At 42.0% G+C, this 23,267-nt stretch overlaps 1 protein-coding gene and 1 pseudogene across 1 annotated transcript; one reads left to right on the top strand and one right to left on the bottom strand.

Annotated features, from left to right (window-relative positions):
* Positions 1–232: 232 nt before the first annotated feature.
* Positions 233–16,631, top strand: LOC113605692 (zinc finger protein 347-like; annotated as a pseudogene).
* On the bottom strand, positions 4,233–5,895 carry LOC113605709 (CDKN2A-interacting protein-like). The gene has a single exon (XM_027079246.1). The coding sequence runs from the start codon at positions 5,405–5,407 to the stop codon at positions 4,730–4,732; it is 678 nt and encodes a 225-aa protein (XP_026935047.1). The 5' UTR covers positions 5,408–5,895; the 3' UTR covers positions 4,233–4,729.
* Positions 16,632–23,267: the final 6,636 nt, after the last annotated feature.

Below are 23,267 nucleotides of genomic sequence, written 5' to 3'. Positions count from 1 at the left end.
CGTTTACCTGAAAACTGTAACAGCCAGTAACTTAAGGGGTTTCAAAGTACTGGGAAGCACCATTCCCTGACTGCCCCCCCTACCCCCTGTCCCGCCTTTCGGGCTCTCAGGCTCAGACCGGGACTCTCCTCGCCCCGCCTCTCACCTTCAGCGCTCCGCCCAAGTCCCGCCTAGAAGCCTCGCCTCTGAAGTACGCGCTGCGTGCGCAGTTTCTTACGGAAGCGGAAGCGGAGACCTGAGAGTGAAGGTCGTACAGCGGAGCTTAAGTTTTTCCTTCTAGTGTTAAGTCTGCGCTGCGCGGTCCCCCTTACTCCATCTTTAGGGTCTCCGAGGTTCTGCGGGCGTAATAGCCCAGCGCCCGCCGTCCGCCCCAAGTAAATCCAGAAGTCGCCGTAACAGGTCGAGTATTAATTTCCTTTGGGTTTGAAATCGCTGTGAGGGTCCTTGCCCTTTGCTTTTCGGCCTTCGGTCCACTGAGACACCGCCTTTCGCGACATTTTCCTGCTTACAATCCTTTATTACTTCAGCCTGCCCCTTGTAAAGTCCCCTTCTGCGAGGTGGATTCGCGCGCCCGCAGCTTCGCTCTCTCCCCTGCCCCAGAGGGCAGCGCCGGCCGCCGCGCTCCCGGACAGGCCGCGTCCTCTCCCGGGACCCGGGATTCTGGGGCCCCCCCCCCCCCCCCGGGGCCCCCCCCCCCCCCCCCAGCGCCTCTGTCCTCGCGTCTCCTCAGGCCGGTACTTGTGCTCCGCAAGCCTCCTCTTCTAGTCAGCTCTTCCGTTCACCCTGTGTAGGGGGAGGTGACCAGGGCCAACCGTGTGACACCCAGGATTCTTCCGTCACAAGTTCATCTCGCTGGAAATTGTTCTCAAAGGGATAGTAAAATGAAACAGATTTAGCTCTTAAAGTAGCGGGTGGATAAAATAGAGAAGTGAATAAAGGAGTGTGATCTCCTGGGTTTGGAGAGCAACATGGGGACAGGGGCCCTGCGTCAGCTGTAGCAGGAGGGACAGCAGTGGTGAGAGCACTTCACAGAGAGTGGGGGGAGAGGATAAAAGAGTTAGAAGTAAGGCCTTCGGAGCATCGTGGTCCTGGGAGAGACACAGAGGACAGGTGTTGACTACAAGAGCAGAGGAAGACAGAGCAGGAAGGAAGCATAGCCGTCTGGGGTGCCATAGAGTGGGAGTGTAACAGGAATAGAAGGAATGTAACCTGGAGGGCAGAGCGGGAGCGGAGATGGAGGAAGAAAGAGGCAGAAATATATGGATATTTAGGACAATCAGAAAAGTTGGGGCAGGACAGGTGTGATAAAATAACAGGGCAGACACAGCAGGAGAGTAGAGGGGAACAAAGAGAAATAGGGAGACAGATAAAGAATGAAATAGAAACACATAGTAGTCAGGTAGAGGGGGAAACTGGATACAGATGGGGGGTGAGTTCTTTGTATATGGGTGATTAAGTTGTGATATTTTAATTTGTTGCTTTAGAATGTAAAACATTTAAAGTTTATCCGCTTATGTTATCCACCTCTGGCTAGATATCCAAGGGAAATGCAATCATTATAGCGAGGGAAATATTTGCACTGCAGTGAACATTACTGTATTCACAACAGCCAAGATGTAGAAAGAACTAAAATGTCTGACAAATGAATGGATATAGAAAATTTATTTCAGCCATAAATTATGACATTATTATGACAGAAAAAGGCAGATATTATAGGTGGAAAGTAGAAATGTCTTACTCATAGGGCCATAGAGTATAAAGGGTATTAGGAGGGGTTGGATGGTGGGGTAAATGGGGAGATGTTGGTCAGAGGTTACAAACGTTCGGTTGTAAGATGAAAAAGTACCACATGTATATCTAATGTACAGCATGCAGACTATAGTTAATCACACTGTGTTTCTGTATACTTGGAGTTTGCACTGAGCGTAACACTCAAGTGTTCTCACTACACAGAAATTAAATGGTAATTGTAAGTTGATGGAAGTGTAAACTATTGTGGTAATTATTACACAGTGAATATACATCTATCAAATAATCACATTATATGCCTCACATGTACACGGTTGTTACTCATCAATCCTACCTCAGTTAAGCTGGGAAAGAAAAAGAAAGTGAGGGCTGTGCTGGCCTTGCCACTGCTGAGTGGTGCTCAACCCAGGCTTCACATTAGATCGATGAGGCATTTTGCATATACATGTTTTGTACCCTCTGATGAGGGATTCTTCTTCAGATCGTCGGTGTGAGGCCAAAGCTCAATAATATTTAAGGTGCCCCCATTAATTCTAATCTGGATCCAGCATTGAGCATCAGGACTCTGGGTCCCCCCGTTCCTGAGGGCTGAGATCTGGGCTGAGGGTGAGGGCTCTGCTCTGCGTGGGGATGGATCAGGGCTGGTCTGTGACCTGCAGGGGATCGTTGGGTCCAGCTGAGGTGCCCGCTGCTGCCGGGTACATGAGGGCCTCACCAGGAGGGGAGCGAGATCTGAAGAAAGGGTGGGAAAACTCACCTGTTGGTCTTTTACGAGTTTACTGTCCTGAGCCCCTCCTGGGACAGTGGGCAGCAGAGGACCGTCTGTTCCACATGCTGAGGGCTTCCCTGTGTGTGTGGTGGTGACTCAGGAAGGGGGTGTGTCGATTCCAAGCATTAAACAGCCTGTTTTCAACTTTCAAGGTCAACCTCTAAAGACTCAACGTTGTCTGAGGAAGAAGCTCGGAAGAGGAGGGAGAGGAAAGAAAAGGAGTCAGAAATGGCTCTTTCTCAGGTAAAGTCATATTCTCAGTTGTTTCTTCTGTCTGTCCTTCCTGAAATGCCCTTCTTTGGACTCGCTAATCTCTGACTCTGAACTATCCTGCCTGACACCTGTACATTCACACTCACTCGGGTCCTTCCCTCAGGGCCTGTCATCTCCACTTAGATCCCGTCTCCCCATGACCCAGTGACCTGGAACTTGTGAAGAGGCTCCACTGGGTGCAGTGCTGGGCAGGGCTTCACACCCACAGATTCAGGCAGAGCGTCAGTGCTATTGGGTGGGAGGGGTTGTTTAGGGCCCCATCTGGATGGACTGTCTGCTTTCCGTAAACCAGGATAAATAAACTGCACATGAAAGTCAAGTTATTAGGTGCACAATACCTGGTAAAATCTGGGAGTAGACCAACAAGGGGAAATTTGTTCTGACTTTTTCTAAGGCAATTAAGCTAAATGAGTGAGTCACTGACTTCAGAATCTTAATGATTGGGAACAGAATGAAAAATTCAGAACCAGACATCAGTGATAGAGGGTGTTTTATTCCATCATCTATTTCAAACTATGAAATCAGTCTAAATGTCTGAGAGGTGGAAATTCCTTAAATCACTTTCATCACACTCATTCTTCAGATTTTGTATTTTCACTGTGCTGGTTTTGTTCTTTGGCACAGAGAAATTTTTACGTTTGATGAAGGTAAGGTTTCCTCTTCATTGTTTATCACATCCAGGCATCCAGTTTCCCAGCACCATTTGTTTTGTTTTGCTATAAATTTTATTTATTTATTTATTTATTTTTGGTTGCATTGGGTCTTCTTTGCTGCACGCAGGCTTCTCCCTAGTTGTGGCAAGCGGGGGCTACTCTTTGTTGTGGTGCATGGGCTTCTGTTGTTGTGGTGCATGGGCTCTAGGCATGTGGCACGCCAGCTCAGTAGTTGTGGCTCGTGGACTCTAGTTGCTCTGCAGCATGTGGGATCTTCCTGGACCAGGGCTCAAACCCATGTCCCCTGCATTGGCAGGCAGGTTCTTAACCACTATGCTACCAGGGAAGCCCTCCCAGCACCATTTGTTAATGGCAGGTGTCTTTTTTCCACTGTGTAGTCTTAGCATCCTTAGTATCAGTAGATTTTAAATATTTACAAAGGATCATTTCTGAGCGTTCTCTTCTGTTCCATTGGTTTATATATCTGTGTTTATGCCAGTACCACACCATCTTGATTACTTTATAATATGTTTTGAAAATTAAAGGGTGGCCTCCATCTTTCTTCTTATTCAAGAGTGTTTTGGCAATTTGCGGTCCCTCGAGTTTCTGTGGTGTCTGGCCTGTGTTCCTTCTATTTCTGCAAAAATTGCCATTGTGATTTTGATAATGGTTGCATTGAATATGTAGAACAGTTTGGGTAGTTTGGACATTTCAAGAGTTTTGAGACTTCCAGTCCATGAGTATAGATTTATTTGTATCTTTGGATTTCTTTTTTTTTTTTTTAGTCTGAGGCAACTATTTTCTCTTTTATTCTTTAACAGACATGTTCAGCATTATGGGCAACATTCTTAAAACCTTAAGCTTCACAGACTTTCAGACATTCAAATACTATGGTCTCCTTTTCTTTGATGTGAAGGATTATTCAGCTAGAAAAATAAAGCATGGTAGACAATACATTTTCACCAAATTCAAAGTAGTACAAAAATTAAGACTACAGAATTACACATTCTACCTAATGTGTCATTAGAAATAGAAGACAGTATTTTCTTCAGCAAATAAAACAGCATATTGGTATGCTGTTAATGCATAAACCTTTTAATGTATACTGTCATTCACAAGTTATTTACAACTTCCACTGTATGAAGAGAACTAGAATGTAGATTTTCTGCAAAACTGGAAAAAAGCAATACAACATTTGTGAAAGCCTGTGTTTCATATTATACAAAAGTAAGCAAGTTTTTCTCTTCAAATACCAGATATTGTACGCAGTGATATTTTGGACGCATTATAGTAATTCTTGAGGATGTTTTAATGCTGGAGGTAAGTTTACAGGCCTTGACTCTTCATCGAGGAGTACTAAGTCTTCTGTTTCACTGCCTCTGTATTTCCTTTTACATATTTTTACCACCATCTTTTTCTTGAGAAATAACTTCCAGGCTTCTCTTGATGCAACTGCTTTTGCGTTTTCTTTGCTTTTTCCACAGCCAGTGCCCAAATACACAGACGTACATCTCAGTTCACAAACAATACTTTCTTGAGAGCTCTTATTTTGAGGCAGATCTGCCAGCTCTGTTAGTGGGACAAGAGACACATCCAGTGTTGCTTTCAGAGCCTTGATAGCTGCGTTTAGGAGCTCTCCATGATTCATGCTGGGACTGAAGTCACCAACGGCCACCAACTTCCATGCCACCATTTTGTACAGTCTATTGACAGAAGGCTGCTTCGGTTTCACATCTTCATTGGTTAACTTGCAACAAGAGAATCTGACAGAACTCTCGCTCGATTGCGAAGTACTTTCAGAAGGCAGCTGTGACGTGCTGGTCTGAGAACTACTCTTAGAAGCCAGCTGGGACACACTTGCTATGGAAGTGCTTTTGGAAACCAGAGAGCCACTGGTCTGGGAGCTGTTCTTGGAAGCTAACAGTGATGCAGCTACCTGTGAAGTGCTTTTGGAAGTCAGCATCGTGTTTGCTGAGGTGGTGCTTTTGGGGGTTAGTAAAGATGTACCTGATGAGGAACTGTTTTTAGAAACAGATGACAAAACACTTGCCTCTGAACTAGTTCTGGGAGTTAACCTCTTGAAGCTGTCTCTGAACTAGGTTTAGAAGACAACGGTGGCAACTCTTCTTCTGAGCTTCCTGAGAAGCCCAACAAGGGCACCTCAATCTCTGAAATGCTTTGAGAGGCTGAGACTGAAGAGCCTTCCAAAGCACTCTTTTTCGGGGATCCACTTTGTTCTCTGGAATCAGTAGATTGGGTCACATGACTGTTCACACTGGATTTCAACAACGAAGAAACATAGGATGCTGAATCATGTTTATCTGGAGCTTCTGGTTCAGAAATTTTTCCAGACCCTACCATTGTTACCTGAGAGGGATTGCTGCTGCTGCTTTGGCTGGAAACAGATCGCTCTCCATCACTTGTGGAGCTATTCTGACTCAGGGTACCAGAGCTCCGTATCATTTCTTTTTAGGTTCCGCATATAAGTGATACCATATGATATTTCTTTCTGTGTCTGACTTACTTCAGTATGACAATCTCTAGGTCTATCCATGTTGCTGCAAATGGCATTAATTCATTCTTTTTAATGGCTGAGTAATATTCCATTGTATATATGTACCACATCTTCTTTATTTTAATTTTATTTTATTATTTATTTTTGGCCACCTTGGGTCTTTGTTGCTGCACGTGGGCTTTCTCTAGTTGCGGTGAGTGGGGACTACTCTTCATTGCAGTGCGTGGGCTTCTCATTGCGGTGGCTTCTCTTGTTGCGGAGCATGGGCTCTAGGTGCATGGGCTTCAGTAGTTGTGGCATGTGAGCTCAGTAGTTGTGGCTCACGGACTCTAGAGCGCAGCCTCAGTAGTTGTGGCACGTGGGCTTAGTTGCCCCGTGGCATGTGGGATCTTCCCGGACCAGGGCTCGAACCTGTGTCCCCTGCATTGGCAGGTGGATTCTTAACCATTGCGCCACCAGGGAAGCCCCGTACCACATCTTCTTTATCTATTATTCTGTTGATATTTAGGTTGCTTCCATGCCTTGGCTCTTGTAAACAGTGCTTCAGTGAACACTGGGGTGCATGTATCCTTTCGGACCATGTTTTTCTCTGGATATATACCCAGGAGTGGGATTGCAGTGTCATGTGATAGCTCTATTTTTGTTTTTTTTTTAAGGGACCTCCATAGTCTTCTCCATAGTGGCTCTACCAATTTACATTCCCACCAGCAGTTCAGGAGTGTCCCCTTCTCTCCACACCCTCTCCAGCATTTATTGTTTGTGGGGTTTTTTTTTGTTTTTTTTTTGTTCTTTGCGGTACGCAGGCCTCTCACTGTTGTGGCCTCTCCCGTTGCGGAGCACAGGCTCCGGACGCGCAGGCTCAGCGGCCATGGCTCACAGGCCTAGCCGCTCCGCGGCATGTGGGATCTTCCCGGAGCGGGGCACGAACCCGTATCCCTGCATCGGCAGGCGGACTCTCAACCACTGTGCCACAAGGGAAGCCCTGTTTGTGGATTTTTTGATGGTAGCCATTTTGGCCGGTGTGAGGTGATAGCTCATTGTAGTTTTGATTTGCATTTCTTTAATAATTAGTGATGTCGAACTACTTAGCAATTTTTTACTGAAGTATTTTTTTTTAGCATCTTTATTGGAGTATAATTGCTTTATAATGGTGTGTTAGTTTCTGCTTTATAACAAAGTGAATCAGCTATACATACACATATATCCCTATATGCAGTATTGTTGGTTTACAGTGTTTGGTTAGTTTTGGGTGTACAACAAAATGACTCAATTTTATATATATTCTTTTTCAGATCCTTTCCCCTTATAGGTTATTACAAAATACTGAGTATGGTTCCCTGTGCTATATAGTAGGTCCTTGTTGGTTATCTATCTTATACAAAATAGTGTGTATATGTTAATACCAAGTCCTAATTTATGCCCCTCCCTTCTGCTTTGGTCACCCCTAACTTTCTTTACTATGTCTGTGGGTCTATTTCTGTTTCATATGTAAGTTCAATTGTATCTTCTTTCCTTCGGTTTCACATATAAGTGATATATTTGTCTTTCTCTGTCTGGCTTACTTCACTTAGTGTGATAATCTCTAGTTCCATCCATTTTGCTGCAAATGGCATTATTTCATTTGTTTTTATGGCTGAGTAATATTCCATCGTGTATGTGTATATATATATATATATATATACATATATATATATATATATATATACACACACACACACATGCATACACCACATCTTTATCCATTCATCTGTTAGTGGACATTTAGGTTGCTTACATGTCTTGGGTATTGTAAATAGTGCTGCAGTGAACATTGGGGTGCATGTATCTTTTCGAATTATGGTTTTCTCCCGATATATGCTTAGGAGTGGGTTTGTAGGATCTGAATCTTCCTTTTTTTTTTTTTTTGCGGTACGCGGGCCTCTCACCATTGTGGCCTCTCCCGTTGCGGAGCACAGGCTCCGGACGCGCAGGCTTAGCGGCCATGGCCCACGGGCCCAGCCACTCTGTGGCATGTGGGATCCTCCCGGACCGGGGCACGAACCCGTGTCCCCTGCATCGGCAGGCGGACTCTTAACCACTGCGCCACCAGGGAAGCCCTGAATCTTTCTTATTTAACTCTTTTGTTCTGCCAAAGTTGGATTCAGTTTGTTCTCTTTCTGCTTCATTGAGATGTAAAAAATTCTTGAGTGGAGATCTTTTCTCTTTCTGTTGTAACCATTTAGCCATGTAGATTTCTCTTTTATTATAGCCTTCAAGTAAAATGGAGGTATTGAAGTGTCATATTGTTAACTGTGCTGCTGTTCCCCCCCTTTTTTTTTTTTAATTAATTAATTAATTTTTGGCTGTGTTGGGTTTTCGTTGCTGCATGTGGGATTTCTCTAGTTGCGTCAAGCAGGGGCTGCTCTTCGTTGCGGTGCGTGGGCTTCTCACTGCGGTGGCTTCTCTTGTTGCGGAGCATGGGCTCTAGGCGTGCGGGCTTCAGTTGTGGCACACGGGCTCAGTAGTTGTGGCTTGCAGGCTCTAGAGCACAGGCTCAGTAGTTGTGGCACACGGGCTTAGTTGCTCCGCGGCATGTGGGATCTTCCCGGAGCAGGGCTCAAACCTGTGTCCCCTGTATTGGCAGGTGGATTCTTAACCACTGCGCCATCAGGGAAGTCCCTGTTTTCCTCTTGATTTCTGTTAACGTTTGCTTCATTTGGGGGGAAGCTCTAACGTATATATTTATAACTGTTATATCTTCTTAGTGAATTGACTCGTTTAAGATTGTATAATATCCTTTGTGCCTTCTGTCAGTTTTTGCCTTTGTTTTGTGTGATATAATATACTCAGCCCTGCTCTCTTTAGTATGGAATATCTTTTTCCTTTCTTTCACCTTTAGCTTTTCCGTCTCATTTGATGTGTGAATGTTCACATTTCCAACTGTCTGACACACTCTCTCTGTGTCTCTTACACTTGGTCTTCCTTTTTTCCTCCTGTTACTTCCTCTAGTGGTCCCTGCTCAGGCACACTGAGCAGTGGTGAAAGGTTGGTGCCCTGGCCAGCCCCCTTTATTTCACTGTAATTACAGAGGATACGTATCAAGTGTTTACTTTTCATGACGTTTGGTGAAATGTTCTTGCTTAATAACAATATATTTTTTCCATACGCTTTTTTTGTCATGATTTTTAATTCTCCAAGAAGTTTTTAACTTTACCACTGTGATAATTTTCTTAATCTGTGAAAATAGTGTATAACACTAAACTTCTCTAATTTTGTGTCAATGTTTTTATTAGTGGAAAACAAAAAAAACCGATGATAAAAAAAATTGTCCTGAAATATGTAAAGAGATAAGTCTTCTCGTTCCAGTTGATTTCGTGTTGATCTGTGTGATGGGTGCCATGGATGTGCAAGCCATTCATTTAGATAAAAGACATGATTTCAAAAGTATATATCTTTTTGCAGTTGAAATTATATCTTCAATATATTCCGTGGCCTTGGTGGTGGGATGAATTGGGTGATTGGGATTGATATATATACACTAATATGTATAAAATGGATAACTAATAAAAAAAAGACCTATTTAAGTAATAGAAGACGTGAAGGGATGAAACAGATTTGAATCCTTGTTTTAATGATTTAAGGTACATATACATAAGCAAGTGTCTGCAATCCAAAGTAAAAGAAAGAAATGCCCTAACCAAGGTATAAATATATATATACATATATATGTTCCGTGGCCTTGAATTTTTTCTACACCATCATGTTAATGGTTTAAACAGTAGTAAGATTACTAACATTGTATGTGCATGTGCTTGTGTGCCCGCATCTATAATGACCTTTCATGCTATTCCATGTCATTCACCTTGAATGTCTTTAAAGCTTTTCTCAGGGATCCCTCTGTCAATGTACTTTTTTTTTTAAAACATCTTTATTGGAGTATAATTGCTTTACAGTGGTGTGTTAGTTTCTGCTGTATAACAAAGTGTCAGTGAACTTTTAATGCTCTCCTTAACTGATTTTTAAGCTTCAATTCCAGGGCTCAACCACCTGAGTTCAGGTGCTTGCTGTGTCATTGCTTAGCTTCTTGACTTGGTTCGAGTTTCTCTTTGTGTCTCTGACACAGTTTTCTGCTCTGTAAGATGGGAACATATCTTTCTCGAATGAGCTGTTATATTGCTAAGAAGTTCGTGCTTGTAAAGTACTTATTTTGAGTAATGTTTTGTCTATAGGAAGTATTCAAACACTTTTAGTCATTGCTGTTTCTATCATTATCATAATTGAAGATTTTGAGTTTTCTTTAAAGCCATTGTGGACTTTGTCATCTCTGAAGCCGCCACTCATAGTGTAACTTATTTAAATATTGAATATCACTCAATGTTTAGAACATAGATCTGACACTTCTGCATAGACAACCCGTTGTTTAGTATTATTTATATATGTTTTATGGATTCTCCACAAAGATGACAAATCCATATTTATTGGATGATATGATAATCTCTTATGAAAAAGCATAAGAATTTAAAATAAGGGACACAGTATTTGCTCCAAATACCTTAACACAGATCTTTCAGAACATATACTTGAACCAAATCGATCCTTACCCCTCTCTCATCTTCCCATTTTGTATGAAGATAACCCTTCTCATGATCCGTTGTTGAAATGTATTTTCATTTCAGGAATGGTTGACCTTCAAGGATGTGGTCATTGAATTCTCTCAGGAGGAGTGGGAATGCCTGGACCCTGGTCAGAGGGCCCTGTACAGGGACGTGATGTTGGAGACCTACAGGAACCTGATCTCTGTGGGTGAGGATAACTTCCCTCTAGAAGTTGGGATCTGCCCTTGGGTGTTTTGCATTTTTCCCTGTGTGCTTCTTGGGAGGCCCTGTTTTCTTCATGTGATCTGAAAGCCCTGTTGACACAGACATGATGTGGCATCACGAGTTTAAACTGACCCTTTCTTCAGATGATCTGCCCATTTCATGTTACATTAGGGGTTGTTCAAGAGCTTAATTATGTATAAAGCTCAATGGCAGACTTTTAAAAGATATCCAGTTTCTTGTCTTCTGCCCTGTGGCTTTGACTGACTATTTCTTGGAAGAGTGTTAGATATATGCATTACACTGTTCCCAATGCATTTAGAAGGAGGAGGTGGATGAATTTGTGAAATATTTTTCCTGACCCACCTGTAATGTCCTCACTCCTCAGCTGAACAAAGAGCTGTGGTTTTGGAAAAACCACACCAATTTACATTTCTTTGTTCTGATAAGCAGAAATTTCTTTTTCTGATCTGAACATTATCTCCATTTCTGGAGCAAGAGGAAGAGCCCAGGACTCTGGTGAGTGGTGTGAAAATAGCAAAAAAAACCAAATGGGTGAGAATGTATCGAAAGTGTGAACACGGGTGGGATCTCAGGGCAGAGAGGAAGCCACAACATGAATAGTGTTTGGGAAACGCTTCTCATGGTGGAGCGTTCTTTGGGAAAACCAAAGTTTCTTTATTAAACTCTCAGAGGGGACTTTTCTTCTACTCGAGTTATCACTCTATCCTTCCAAATGTAAAATGTATTCTTTCACCCTCCAGTGTTGCTGCAGCTCCTATAGAGACAAAGGCAAGGTCTTTATCAAGATCCACAACACTCATCATCTGGCTGCTGTGAACTGGTTGTTGCTTGACTTTGAGGAGCATGAGGCGGGCTGTGTTATTGGCTTGTCTAGCCCCCTCTTCTCTCCTTATGGACTTGATTCTATTGGATGCTCAGTTTTTAGTCCATATAGATCAAAGCTGATGCCTCTAGTGTCTAACCCCTGACCCTGTCCTGGTTTCATGTCTGTTGTATTTGGAAGATATAATCAGAAGATGGAAAATACCGGCTGCTATTTAATTTTTATTAATTTTAAAAAATTTTAAAATTATTTTTATTATTTAATTTTTTTTTTTTGGCTGCGTGTTGGGTCTTTGTCGCTGTGCGTGGGCTTTCTCTAGTTGTGGTGAGAGGGGGCTACTCTGTTGTGGTGTGTGGGCTTCTCACTGCGGTGGTGTCTAGAGCCCATGTTGCAGAGCATGGGCTCTAGGCATGCGGGCTTCAGTAGTTGTGGCGCATGGGCTTAGTTGCTCCGCGGCATGTGGGATCTTAGTTCCCGGACCAGGGCTCGAACTGGTGTCTCCTACATTGGCAGGTGGATTCTTAACCACTGTGCCACAAGGGAAGTCCCAAGATCACTCATCAAAGAAAAATATATTATTTTTGGTTGAGAACAAATTCTAACTGGAGAATATAGGGTGTCAGTTGTCAAGTCGGAAGTAGCACAGATCTTATTTTCTCTGCAACATACTTTGGCTCTGAATGTCACTACATCACTGGAAAATGGCAGGATAGCTTCCAGGCATTTGGCAATGGAGAGTCTCTCCTTGTCACAAACTATAGTTGGAATTTTGGGGTCTTTCTTTTTAAAAAAAAAAAAACCAACAAATTTATTTATTAAATAAATATTCTTGATGTTAAACTATTATTGAATATATGATTTACAAATACTTTGTATTAAACCATACATTGTTTTTTCACTCTGCTGAGTATGGTTTAGTGCACAATAGTTAATAGTTATGATGTAGTCCAATTTATCTGTTTTTAGTTTGTTGGCCTGAGCTTTTGCTGTTACATCTGATAAATCATTGGTGAATCCAATGTTAATCTTTTTTTGTAAATTTACTTATAGGAGTTTTATTCACTAGGGACTTAGGTTTAGATCTTTGAAGCATTTTGAGTTAATACAATAATGGTCCAACTAAATTCTTCTGCATGTGGATATCCAGTTTTCTCAACACCTTTTGTTCCATAGACTGCCCTTCCCCCATTATGTGGTCTTGACAACCTTGCGGAACATCATTTGACCTTATACACGAAAGTATTTTTCTCAGTCTCTTGTGTTCCACAGGTCTCTCTGTCTTTATGCCAGTACCATACTGCTTTGATTAGTGTAGCTTTGGAAAAAGTTTTGAAATAAAGAAATGTGAATTGTCTGAGTTTGTTTTCAAGCTTCTTTTTGCTATTCATTGTGTCCTGAAATTCCACAGGAATTGTAGGATTGATTCATCTGTTTCTTCAGCAAAGCGGTATTGGGATTTGGGATTACACTAGGGATTATTTTGAATATCCTGATAACTTTGGCTAGTATTGACATCTTGACAATATCAGCTTCAAATCCATGAACTTGGGATATCTTTGCATTTATTTGTGTCTTCTCTAATATGTTTCAGAAGTCTTCTCTAATATGTCTAATATGTCTTCTCTAATATGTTTCAGAAGTCTTTATCTTTATTCAGAAGTCTTCTCTAATATGTTTCAGATGTCTTTATTTTGTAACTACTGCAAATTGCAGTAGTTACAAATCCTTCCCTTCTTGTATAATGTTATGTTTAAGTACTCTTCTTTTTTGATTCTATTGTAAATTGAATTGCTTTGATTGTTCTTTTTTTTTTTTTTTTTTTTTCCCGGTACGCGGGCCTCTCACTGCTGTGGCCTCTCGCGTTGCGGAGCACAGGCTCTGGACGTGCAGGCTCAGTGGCCATGGCTCATGGGCCCAGCCGCTCCACGGCATGTGGGATCTTCCCGGACCGGGGCACGAACCCGTGTCCCCTGCATTGGCAGGTGGACTCTCAACCACTGCACCACCAGGGAAGCCCTGCCCTGTTCATTTTTAATGTTTAGAAACCCAGTTGGTTTTTGCATGTTGATGTTGTATCTAGTAATTTTTTTGAAGTCTTTCATTATTTCTATAAGTTTTTTTTTACTTATTAATGTTGCAGAATGCCTGTTATGGGTATGTCATTTTGTAGAAGATATTTAGAAAAATGTTTTGTTTTCATAAAAACTGTCCTATTGAATTCTTTTTCTCTATGGTATATATGTTTTATAATTCTAAACAGCGACATATTATTAGATAAGCTTGTTTTGGATTTTTTAGCATTACAGTATATTGTGTGTTCATTAACATTTACTTATGTACACCAGGTATGCAGAATATATCTGTAGTATAATGTATTTTTCTCAGAGACAGCAGTATGTTTACTGTAAATTGGTACATGCTTTCGAGTCATGGTGGAAAAATTGCGTTCTTTTGAGAGCTGACGTCCGTTTTTCCTGTGTGAGTGTTTTTGTCATAGCGGGTTTGCAAGTAGTCTCCTCTAAAATCAATTTGAATTGTATTTTATAACTCTTTTTTTAGTAAACAATGCTATTGCTTTAGTGTTTCTAATAATTTTAAGATCATAATTGGGCAATTTCAAATTTTTAAAAAAATTAAAAAAAAATACATAGTTGGGAAGTTTTACAACTGTGTTTGGTATAAGTATTACCTTTGGTGTAATATCATATATTCAACATGAAACAGTTAATTTTGAATTTATCCCTATGGCTCTTTATGTCTTGTAGATATCTGTCCAATACATGTGGTCAAGCAATTACAACCCAAAGGGAACAGTGATCCAGGAGAAGTATTTCAAAGAGTGATCTTGGGAAGATCTAAAAGTCGTGAAATCAAACATTTTTACCTCACGGAAATCCAGAAAAATATGTATGACTTTGAGTGTCATTGGAGAGATGATGAAAGAAATTACAAAGGAATACCTATAACCCATAATGGAAATCTCACTGATAGAAGAGATACACATGGTAGAAGGGATGCAGGAATCAAGCCCATTGGAAATAGGCTTGGATTAAACTTTCAGGGTAAACTGCAGGTATTTCAAACTGACAGGTTAATTTCTGAATGTAATGAAGTTGAGAGGTCCATCAACAATAGTTTCTCATTTTCACCACTTCAAAGAATTCCTCCTCGTGTCCAAACTAACATTTCTAATGTATATGGGAATGATGTTATGCATCCTTTAGTACTGACACAAGATCAGAAAACACACAGGGAAAGAGATTTTAAATGTACTGAGTGTGGGAAAACCTTTAGTCATGGCTCAATTGTCAGGAATAATCAGATAATCTATTCAGAAGAGATATTACATAAATGTGATGTATGTGTCAAGGGCTTTAGTACAAAGTCACACCTTGCAGTTCATGAGAGCATTCATACGGGAAAGAAACCTTACAGGTGTAGTGAGTGCGGCAAGGTATTCAGTCAAAAAACAGCCCTTGCAAATCATCAGAGAATTCATACTGGGGAGAAACCTTTCAAATGTAACGAGTGTGACAAAACCTTTAATCGCTACTCAAACCTCAGTAGACATAAGATAATTCATACAGGAAAGAAATTATATAAATGTGAAGTATGTGGCAGGGTCTTTAGTCGAAAATCAAACCTTGCAGATCATCGGAGAGTTCATACTGGAGAGAAACCTTATAAATGTAATGAGTGTGGCAAGCTGTTTAGTTACAGTTCACACCTTTCAACTCATCAGAGGATTCATACCGGAGAGAAACCTTACAAATGTAATGAGTGCAGCAAGGTCTTTAGTGAAAAGGCAACTCTTGCAAAACATCAGAGGATTCATACTGGAGAGAAACCTTACACATGTAACGAGTGTAGAAAGGCCTTTAGTCAAAAAGCACATCTTCAACTTCATTGGAGAGTTCATACCGGAGAGAAGCCTTTCAGATGTGATGAGTGTGGCAAGGTCTTCAGTCGAAATTCACACCTTACAAGTCATCAGAGAGTACATATGGTAGAGAGACCTTTCAAATGTTTTGAGTGTGGAAGAGCGTTCACTGAGGTCTCAACCCTCACTAAACATCAGAAAATCCATACCTGAGAGAAATTGTGTAAGTGTATTATATGTGGGAAGGTCTTTAAATCTCAAAGTAGAAAAGAAACTATACAAATATCATGAGTGTGGCAAAGCTTTTATGTGTGTAAGCCTCACTTATGATCAGATAATTCATACTGGAGTGTTACATTACAAATGCAATGAGTGTCTCAAAGTGTTTAGTCAAAGTGCTTACCTTATGATCCATGACAGAATTCATATTGGAAGGAACTGTGAGAAATGCAATAAATGTGGTAAGTTCTTAAGTGTGCTTTCAGGCCTAACTTGCCATCAGCTGATGTATACAGATGAGAGCCCTTAAAAATATAATGAATCTTCACATCTTAGGCTTCCTAAGAGTATTCATACTGGATAGAGCCCAGATACATGTATTTAATGTGGTCAGGCCGTTGATAATGCATTCTGGAAAGAATCCTCACCAGTGCCATGAATGTGAGAAATCTGTTCTCATGCCTCACATCACACCAATAATCAGGTAGTCTGCACTGGACAGCATGTTACAAATGTACTGAATTTTGCAAAGCTTTTAGGTTGTGCCTTAAACTCAGGGGTCATCAAATACTTCATTCTTTAAAATGCAATGAATATGTCAAAATTTAATATATTGCTTACTCGTACTTAAATACCAGAATATTTATCGTGGAGAGAAACAGCACAAATGTAATGTGTGTGGCAAGGATTTTACCCAAACATCACAGTATGTTCTACTGGAGCGATAACTCCCAAATGGCAATGAGTGTGGCAAAACCTTTACGTTGAGTTCACGTATTAGGGAGCAGCAGAGAGTCCATGTTGAAGAGGAGCCATGGAAATGTGAATCGAGGCTTTATCCAGGCCTCCCCATGCACTGGACTTCAGAATACACATCTTTAAGAGAAACCACACAAAGCAATATGCGTGCGAAGGCTTGTAACTGAAGAACAAAACTGTGGAACACAGGATTTATGTTGGAGAACAAGATTTCAGATGTTATGAATGTTGTAAATATGGATACATCCAGTAAGTTTGGTGTCATGAGAGAATTCATACAGGTTATAAAGTGTATACGTGGAAACTCTTCATGAATCAGTGCATTCTCAGCGTTTAACAAAAAAACTCATGTTTGGGGGAATTCTTACAAATGTAATGAATTTGTTGAGTTTTCTCAGCACTTTTTTCTACAGACCACACATCAGAGAATGCATACTTGGAATAAACAAGTCTTTAGTTCTCTGAGGTTAACCTGAGATATTATATACTGCAGAATCATTTCAAGTCACAATGTGTTAAAATATGGTGTGTGGGCTTCCCTGGTAGCGCAGTGGTTGAGAGTCTGCCTGCTGATGCCGGGTTCGTGTCCCTGTCCGGGAAGATCCCACATGCCGCGGAGCGGCTGGGCCCGTGAGCCATGGCCACTGAGCCTGCGCGTCCGGAGCCTGTGCTCCGCAACGGAACAGGCCACAACAGTGAGAGGTCCGTGTACAGCAAAAAAAAAAAAAAAAAAAAGAAATCAAGGCCCAGTTATATAAGTTTTGTAAGACAGAGTGGTACAACACATGACGTATTATTGACAGTTTACATAATCCAGATCTAAGCATCATTGCAGTGGGTCGTGTGACCCTTACAAGATCAAGAAGGAATGTTATCTTTTAAGGAGTTTTCCTGTTGATGCTAGGAGAATGTTGCTCTTTATGGTTGAGTATGTATTCTGCTGATGGAGGTTTGCTTTGATGCATAATGCAAATACACAGTTCACAGTGGGAGGAGAGAGGAGGCCAAAGGGCCGAGAGGAATTCATGTTTAAATACTCCTGTCTTGTCATAATAGTTGAATTTTATTTCACAGGAGTCTGACCTGAACCAGGACTTTACTCCCTCACCTTTTACTATAAAGAGCCTGATTTCTAACTCAGGACATGTGATTCTTTGCATTGCTAGTCCCCCGTTTTGTCGGTCTGCTGGCTTTCAGAATAACATCACTATTCCTTGCCCACAAAAGTAGTCTCTCTATTTTTTGGCCTGTTGTGTAGCGAGCCGTAAGAGCTTGGCCTTGGTGAGAAGATAATCTTATCTCTTCATTACAGCCTTTGTTGATGGTCTCTGGGAAGAATCAATAACATGAGGGGCCAACTTCATTAGGTGTGGTTCATGCACATCCATGTTCCCTGGAAAAACAAGGACCCTGAATTATCAGATTCAATACCATGTGGATTAGCAACAGGGAGGGGCAGAGAATAGTGTAAAACTGACTTGACTCATCATGGTTATGTTCAGGGTGCCCTTCCATAGATAAGCCAGTGTGGGTAGAGTGCAGAATGCTCTACCAGCTGACCATGAACAAAGCAGGAAGGACGTGCAGGGACTGGGCTTTTTGTGGGAGGATAGTGACAGGTTATTAGGGACTGATTATGTGGTAGGAACAATGCACAAGAAAACTTAATCACTTTATCCATTGCATGAGCGTATGTGTTGTCTACATTTCTGACCAAGAAAGAAATTGTCCTAATTTTTGGATATTGAAGAGAGCAGTTATCTTCAGAGTAAAATTTAATCAGAAGCACCAGGAGTATGTGTATGTTTATGATTCACATTTTAATTGCTGCCATTACATTTTGCTACTGTTTTATTGAGAATGTACCGTAGGTCTCCTGTTTTAAGTAATAAAATTTAATCATCTTTTAAATCCTGGATGCATTATGTTCCTTTTACCAATACAGTTTTATCCTGCCTCAGTACCTTATAACAGAAGCTAGGAGTGCACCATTAGGTTCTCAGTGTTGAAAGAATCTATAACGATTTCTTCCCAATATGGGATTAAATAACATACAAGTTGGAGGTTATAAACTCATAAATTGTACTTGAGTTATTCTCTCCACTCTGTTGCAGGATATTCAGATGGCTGTAGTGCAAATAGCATAGCAGTGAATTTCATACTCTGACTTCCATTGATGTACAAAAATTGAATCAAATTTAAAGATCTAATTGGCTTTATTGAATGATTCATGCATTGGGCAGCATCCCACCTAGTAAATAGGTGCTCCAAGGAGCTGTACAAAGTGGAAGAACCCATGATGTTGAGCATCTTTTCATATGCTTTTTGAATGTGTAGTTTTTATGTGGATATGGGACTCTTTGCACTTCCTGGACTTGCGTGATTTCCACGCTCTGTCTTCCAGCTCACTGATCCATTCTTCTGCCTCATTTAGCCTATTATTGATTTCCTCTATTGTATTTTTCATTTCAGTATTTCTTCAATTCTCTTTTGGGGTTACTTATGTTTTCTACATCTTTGTTAAAAAGCCTCATTTCGGGCTTCCCTGGTGGCCTAGTGGTTGAGAATCTGCCTGCCGATGCAGGGGACACGGTTTTGTGCCCCGGTCCGGGAGGATCCCACATGCCGCGCAGCGGCTGGGCCCGTGAGCCATGGCCGCTGAGCCTGTGCGTCCGGAGCCTCTGCTCCGCAACGCGAGAGGCCACAACAGTGAGAGGCCCGCGTACCGCAAAAAAACCAAAAAACAAAAAATCCCCCCAAAAAACAAAAGCCTCATTTTTCATTCTGTGCATCCATTCTCCTCCTGAATTGTTTGATCGTTTTTCCGATCATTACTCTGAGCTCTTCCTCGGGTAGATTGCGTATCTCCACGTCAGTTCTTCTTCTGGGTTTTTGTCTTCTTTCTTCGTCTGAAACATTCCTCTGTTGCCTCATTTTGCCTAATTTGCTATTTGTATTTTTATGTATGTGGTAGGTTTGTTACCTTTCTTGACCTTGGAGAAGTGGTCTTGGTAGAAGATGTCCTGTGCATCTCAGCAGTGTACTCCCCCTCATGTCACCCAAGGGCCAGAAGCCAGGTGGTCCCAGGGTAGTGTCTGGACTGTATCTGTGGACTGTGTCTGCAGGTTGTATGACTGTAGTTTTCTTGCTTCTGGTGTCTGGTGAGGCTGGTCTAGAGGCTTCTGCCTGTCCACTGTTGGTTGGACCTGGATCTTGGCCCTTCGGTGGGCAGATTTGTGTCTAGGGGCATGTAGAGAGGTGGCTGCCTTAGGAAGCCTTTAGGCAGCCTGTCTGCTGATGGGTGGGGCTGTGTCAACTGAGACGATCGGTAGTGTTTTGTGTTTTTTTTTTTTGGTTCATTCTCCTTTTGTATTTTCCATTGAAAGATTTTTATATGTGGAACCTTCCTTACATTTCAATAATATATTCCCTTTAGTCATGGTATGTAAACTTTTAATGTGACTTTGATTTTAGTTTACTATTTTTTTGTTTTTGTTTTTATTTTATTTTTAGCTGTGCAACGAGGAATGTGGTATCTTAGTTCCATGACCAGGGATGGTACCCGCGTCCCCTGCAGTGGAAGCGCAGGGCCCTACCCACTGGGTGGCCAGGGAATTCCCTGAGTTTACTATTGTTTTATTGATGATTTTTTGCGTCATTATTTGTTAGGGATTTTGCTGTGTGGTTTTCTTGTAGTGTCACCATCTGACTTTGTATTAGAATAATTCTGGACTCACAGAGTTTGGAATTGTTCCCTTTTCTTCAATATATTGGGGAAGAGTTTAAGGAAGGGAGGTCTTAATTGTTTTTAAATGTTGGGTAGTGTTCTGCAGTGAAGCTCTCCGACTTTTCTTTGTTGTATGATTTTTGAATAGTGATTCAGTCTCCTTACAATGAGTAGGTTTGTTCGGATTTAAATTTTTTTCATGGTTCTGTCTTGGTAGATTTTGTTTCTCTAGGAATTTATCTATTTTAGGTTAGCTAATATTTTTAAAAAATTATTTATTTTTGGCTGCGTTGGGTCTTTGTTGCTGCAGGCGGTTTTTCTCTAGTTGCGGCGAGTGGGGACTCCCCTTTGTTTTGGTGTGCGGGCTTCTCACTGCGGTGGCTTCTCTTGTTGCGGAGCATGGGCTCTAGGTGCACGGGCTTCAGTAGTTGTGGCATACAGGCTCCGTAGTTGTGACTCGTGGGCTCCAGAGCGCAGGCTCAGTAGTGGTGGCACGCGGACTTAGTTACTCCTTGGCATGTGGGATCTTCTGGGACCAGTGATCAAACCTGTGTCCCCTGCATTGGCAGGTGGATTCTTAACCACTGCACCACCAGGGAAGTCCCTAGGTTAGCCAATATTTAGACATAGAATTGTCTAAGTATTTTCTTCTAAATTAAAAAAAAATTTTTTTTGTAGGGTCAGTTGTAATCTTTTATAATGTCCCCTCTTTCATTTCTGATTCGGTAATTTGAGTCTTCTCGCTCTCTTTTTTAAATCTATATAAGGATTTGTCCATTTTGTTCTATTTTTTCAAAGAACTGTTGTGTTGTTTTTTTCTGTAGTTTTATTCTCTTTCATTTGTCTGATCCTTTTTCCTACCTTCTGCTAGTTTAGGCATATTTTGTTCTTCTAAGATCTTTTTACTTTGTTCTTTTTCAAAAAAAGGAATTTTTTATTCACAATGTAAATTCACAAGGGAATTCATTACAAGTGTGGAATAGGATAAGTATTTTAAAGAACAATGCAGTTCTCATCAACAGAAAAGAATTTTTCCCCCCTATTTCGCTTTCTCTTTAGTTTGCAACCATAATTTCATATAGATAAAATAAACTTACTGTCATAATCGTTTCACAGTATGTATAAGTTCATTATGCTCTACACCTTAAAGTGATGTATGTCATTGTGTAAAGAGTTGTTTATACAACTCATGTTACTGTGTAAATAGTTGGTTTTAAAAAGGTAAATAATTAAAACACGTTGGACAAAACAAAGAATAATGCAGTTTATAACAATTTAAAAATATGTATTGCTGCTTTTAAGGCAATGGTTAGTGACCTAAATGATCACATGCCTTAGTCCTCCAGTCTCAGACTCCAGGTCCTGTCCCTGAGTTTCTGAAACTGAGTAGTATGTTGAATTTGACCTTCTGCATTAATAGGGAATAGAAACGGAAAAGCTATTTTATAGGGTGTCAGTAGGGAATAGATCATTCTACCCAGAGAGAGTTTTGTATTTGTAATAGAGACTAGTCCCCATTATTTCTTTTTAAAAAAATTTATTTATTTTGGGCTGCGTCGGGTCTTAGTTGCGGCATACGGGATCTTCGTTGCCACATACAGGTTTCTCTCTAGTTGTGGCCCGCGGGTTCCGTGGCGGGTGGGTTCTGTAGCTTGTGGTTCTCGGGCCCCAGTTGAGTCGCGCGAGCTGGTAGTTGTGGAGTGCGGGCTTAGTTGCCCCACAGGATGTGGGATCTTAGTTCCCTGACCAGGAACCGAACCTGGGTCCCCTGCATTGCAAGGCGGATTCTTTGTCACTGTACCACCAGGGAAGTCACGGCATTCTTATTTCTTAAAGTTACTTAAATTAATTCCCATTTAGGAAATGTTCCTGGATCCAACCGATGATCCATGTCAACCCCTCCCTCTGCTCCAGGAGACTCAGGTTTCCAGATCACTGAATTGCTTCCGCCTCACTAGCAGGATGTCAGAACAACCTGAGGGCAAAAATAGCTTTTTATTTAAACTCTTTTAGTCTTAAGAGGAAACATCTTGGCTTCAGACGTAATTGGCCCACACAGCCGTAACCTTTTACCCGCAAACTCTTGCAGAGAGTAACTTAAACCGGCCAAGGTACTGGAAGCACCAACCCCTCTCTGCTCCCAGTTCCTCCCTTCGGCGCTCAGTGAGCACACCTGGGTGCTCTATTCGCCCCGCCCCTCACTGGTAGGGCCCTGCCCAGCCCCCGCCCCGGAAGCCTCGCCTCTAACTCCAGAAACCCATTCCTAAGGAGCGAAGGTCACGGAGCGGAGCGTAAGTGTCTTCTTTCTAGCCCAAGTCTGTACTGCGCGGTACCGCTCTACCCCGTCCTTGGGGTGTGGGAGTTTCTAGGGACTTTAAATCCCAGCATCCGGCCCTACGCCCCAGTAAATCCAGACGTCGCCCTTACGGGTCGGGTATTTTTTCCCTGGGTTTGAAGTCTCGCAGAGGCCAGTCTTCTGACTCTTCTGCCTCTGGTCCACGTAGACACCGCTGTTCGCAACATTTTCCTGCTTATAACGTGTTACTTTCCCGGCCTCCTGTGTGAAGTCCTCTTCCGCGAGGTGGATGCGCGACACTCAGCCTCGCCCTCTCGGCCCCTGGAGGGCAGCGCCGGTCGCCCTGCTCCCGGACAGCCCGCGTCCCCTCCCCGGTCCTGGGATTCTGGAGAGCCCGCCCCTCTCCGGAGACCCCCTCCGTCCCAGCCCCTCTGTCCTCGCGTCCTCCTCAGGCCGGTCCTTCTGCTTCGCAGGCCTCTCCTTCGTAGTCATCCCTTCCCCGCACCCCGCGTAGGGGGAGGTGACCTGGGCCAGACGCGGGAACACCCAGTGTAGTTACTTCCCCAATTCCACCCCGTTAGAAAATATTCCCTTCTGGTAGATGGGCATTTTATACGTGAGTGAATGGAATCAGGAAAAGCAGAGACAGAGAGGCTGAGATCGAAGTAGAAAAACTGAGGAGAAAAGAATGAGGGAGAACCAGTGGGAACATAGGGTGGCTGAAGGACGTGCAAAGAGATAGTTAAATGAAAGTGATTAAGTCTTGAAAGTAGCAGGTGAATAT

This window comes from Aethalodelphis obliquidens, unplaced genomic scaffold (genome assembly GCF_003676395.1).
Source record: "Aethalodelphis obliquidens isolate GAN/ISIS:26980383/991018 unplaced genomic scaffold, ASM367639v1 scaffold43, whole genome shotgun sequence".
NCBI classification, from domain to species: domain Eukaryota; kingdom Metazoa; phylum Chordata; class Mammalia; order Artiodactyla; family Delphinidae; genus Aethalodelphis; species Aethalodelphis obliquidens.
The sequence above is the reverse complement of the archived record's forward strand: the minus strand, read 5'-3'. Positions and strand labels throughout refer to the sequence as shown.

Bases quoted from the DNA above. Each gene is read 5' to 3' on its own strand.
- LOC113605709 (XM_027079246.1), bottom strand. From the start codon at position 5,407: ATGCTGACTTCCAAAAGCACTTCACAGGTAGCTGCATCACTGTTAGCT.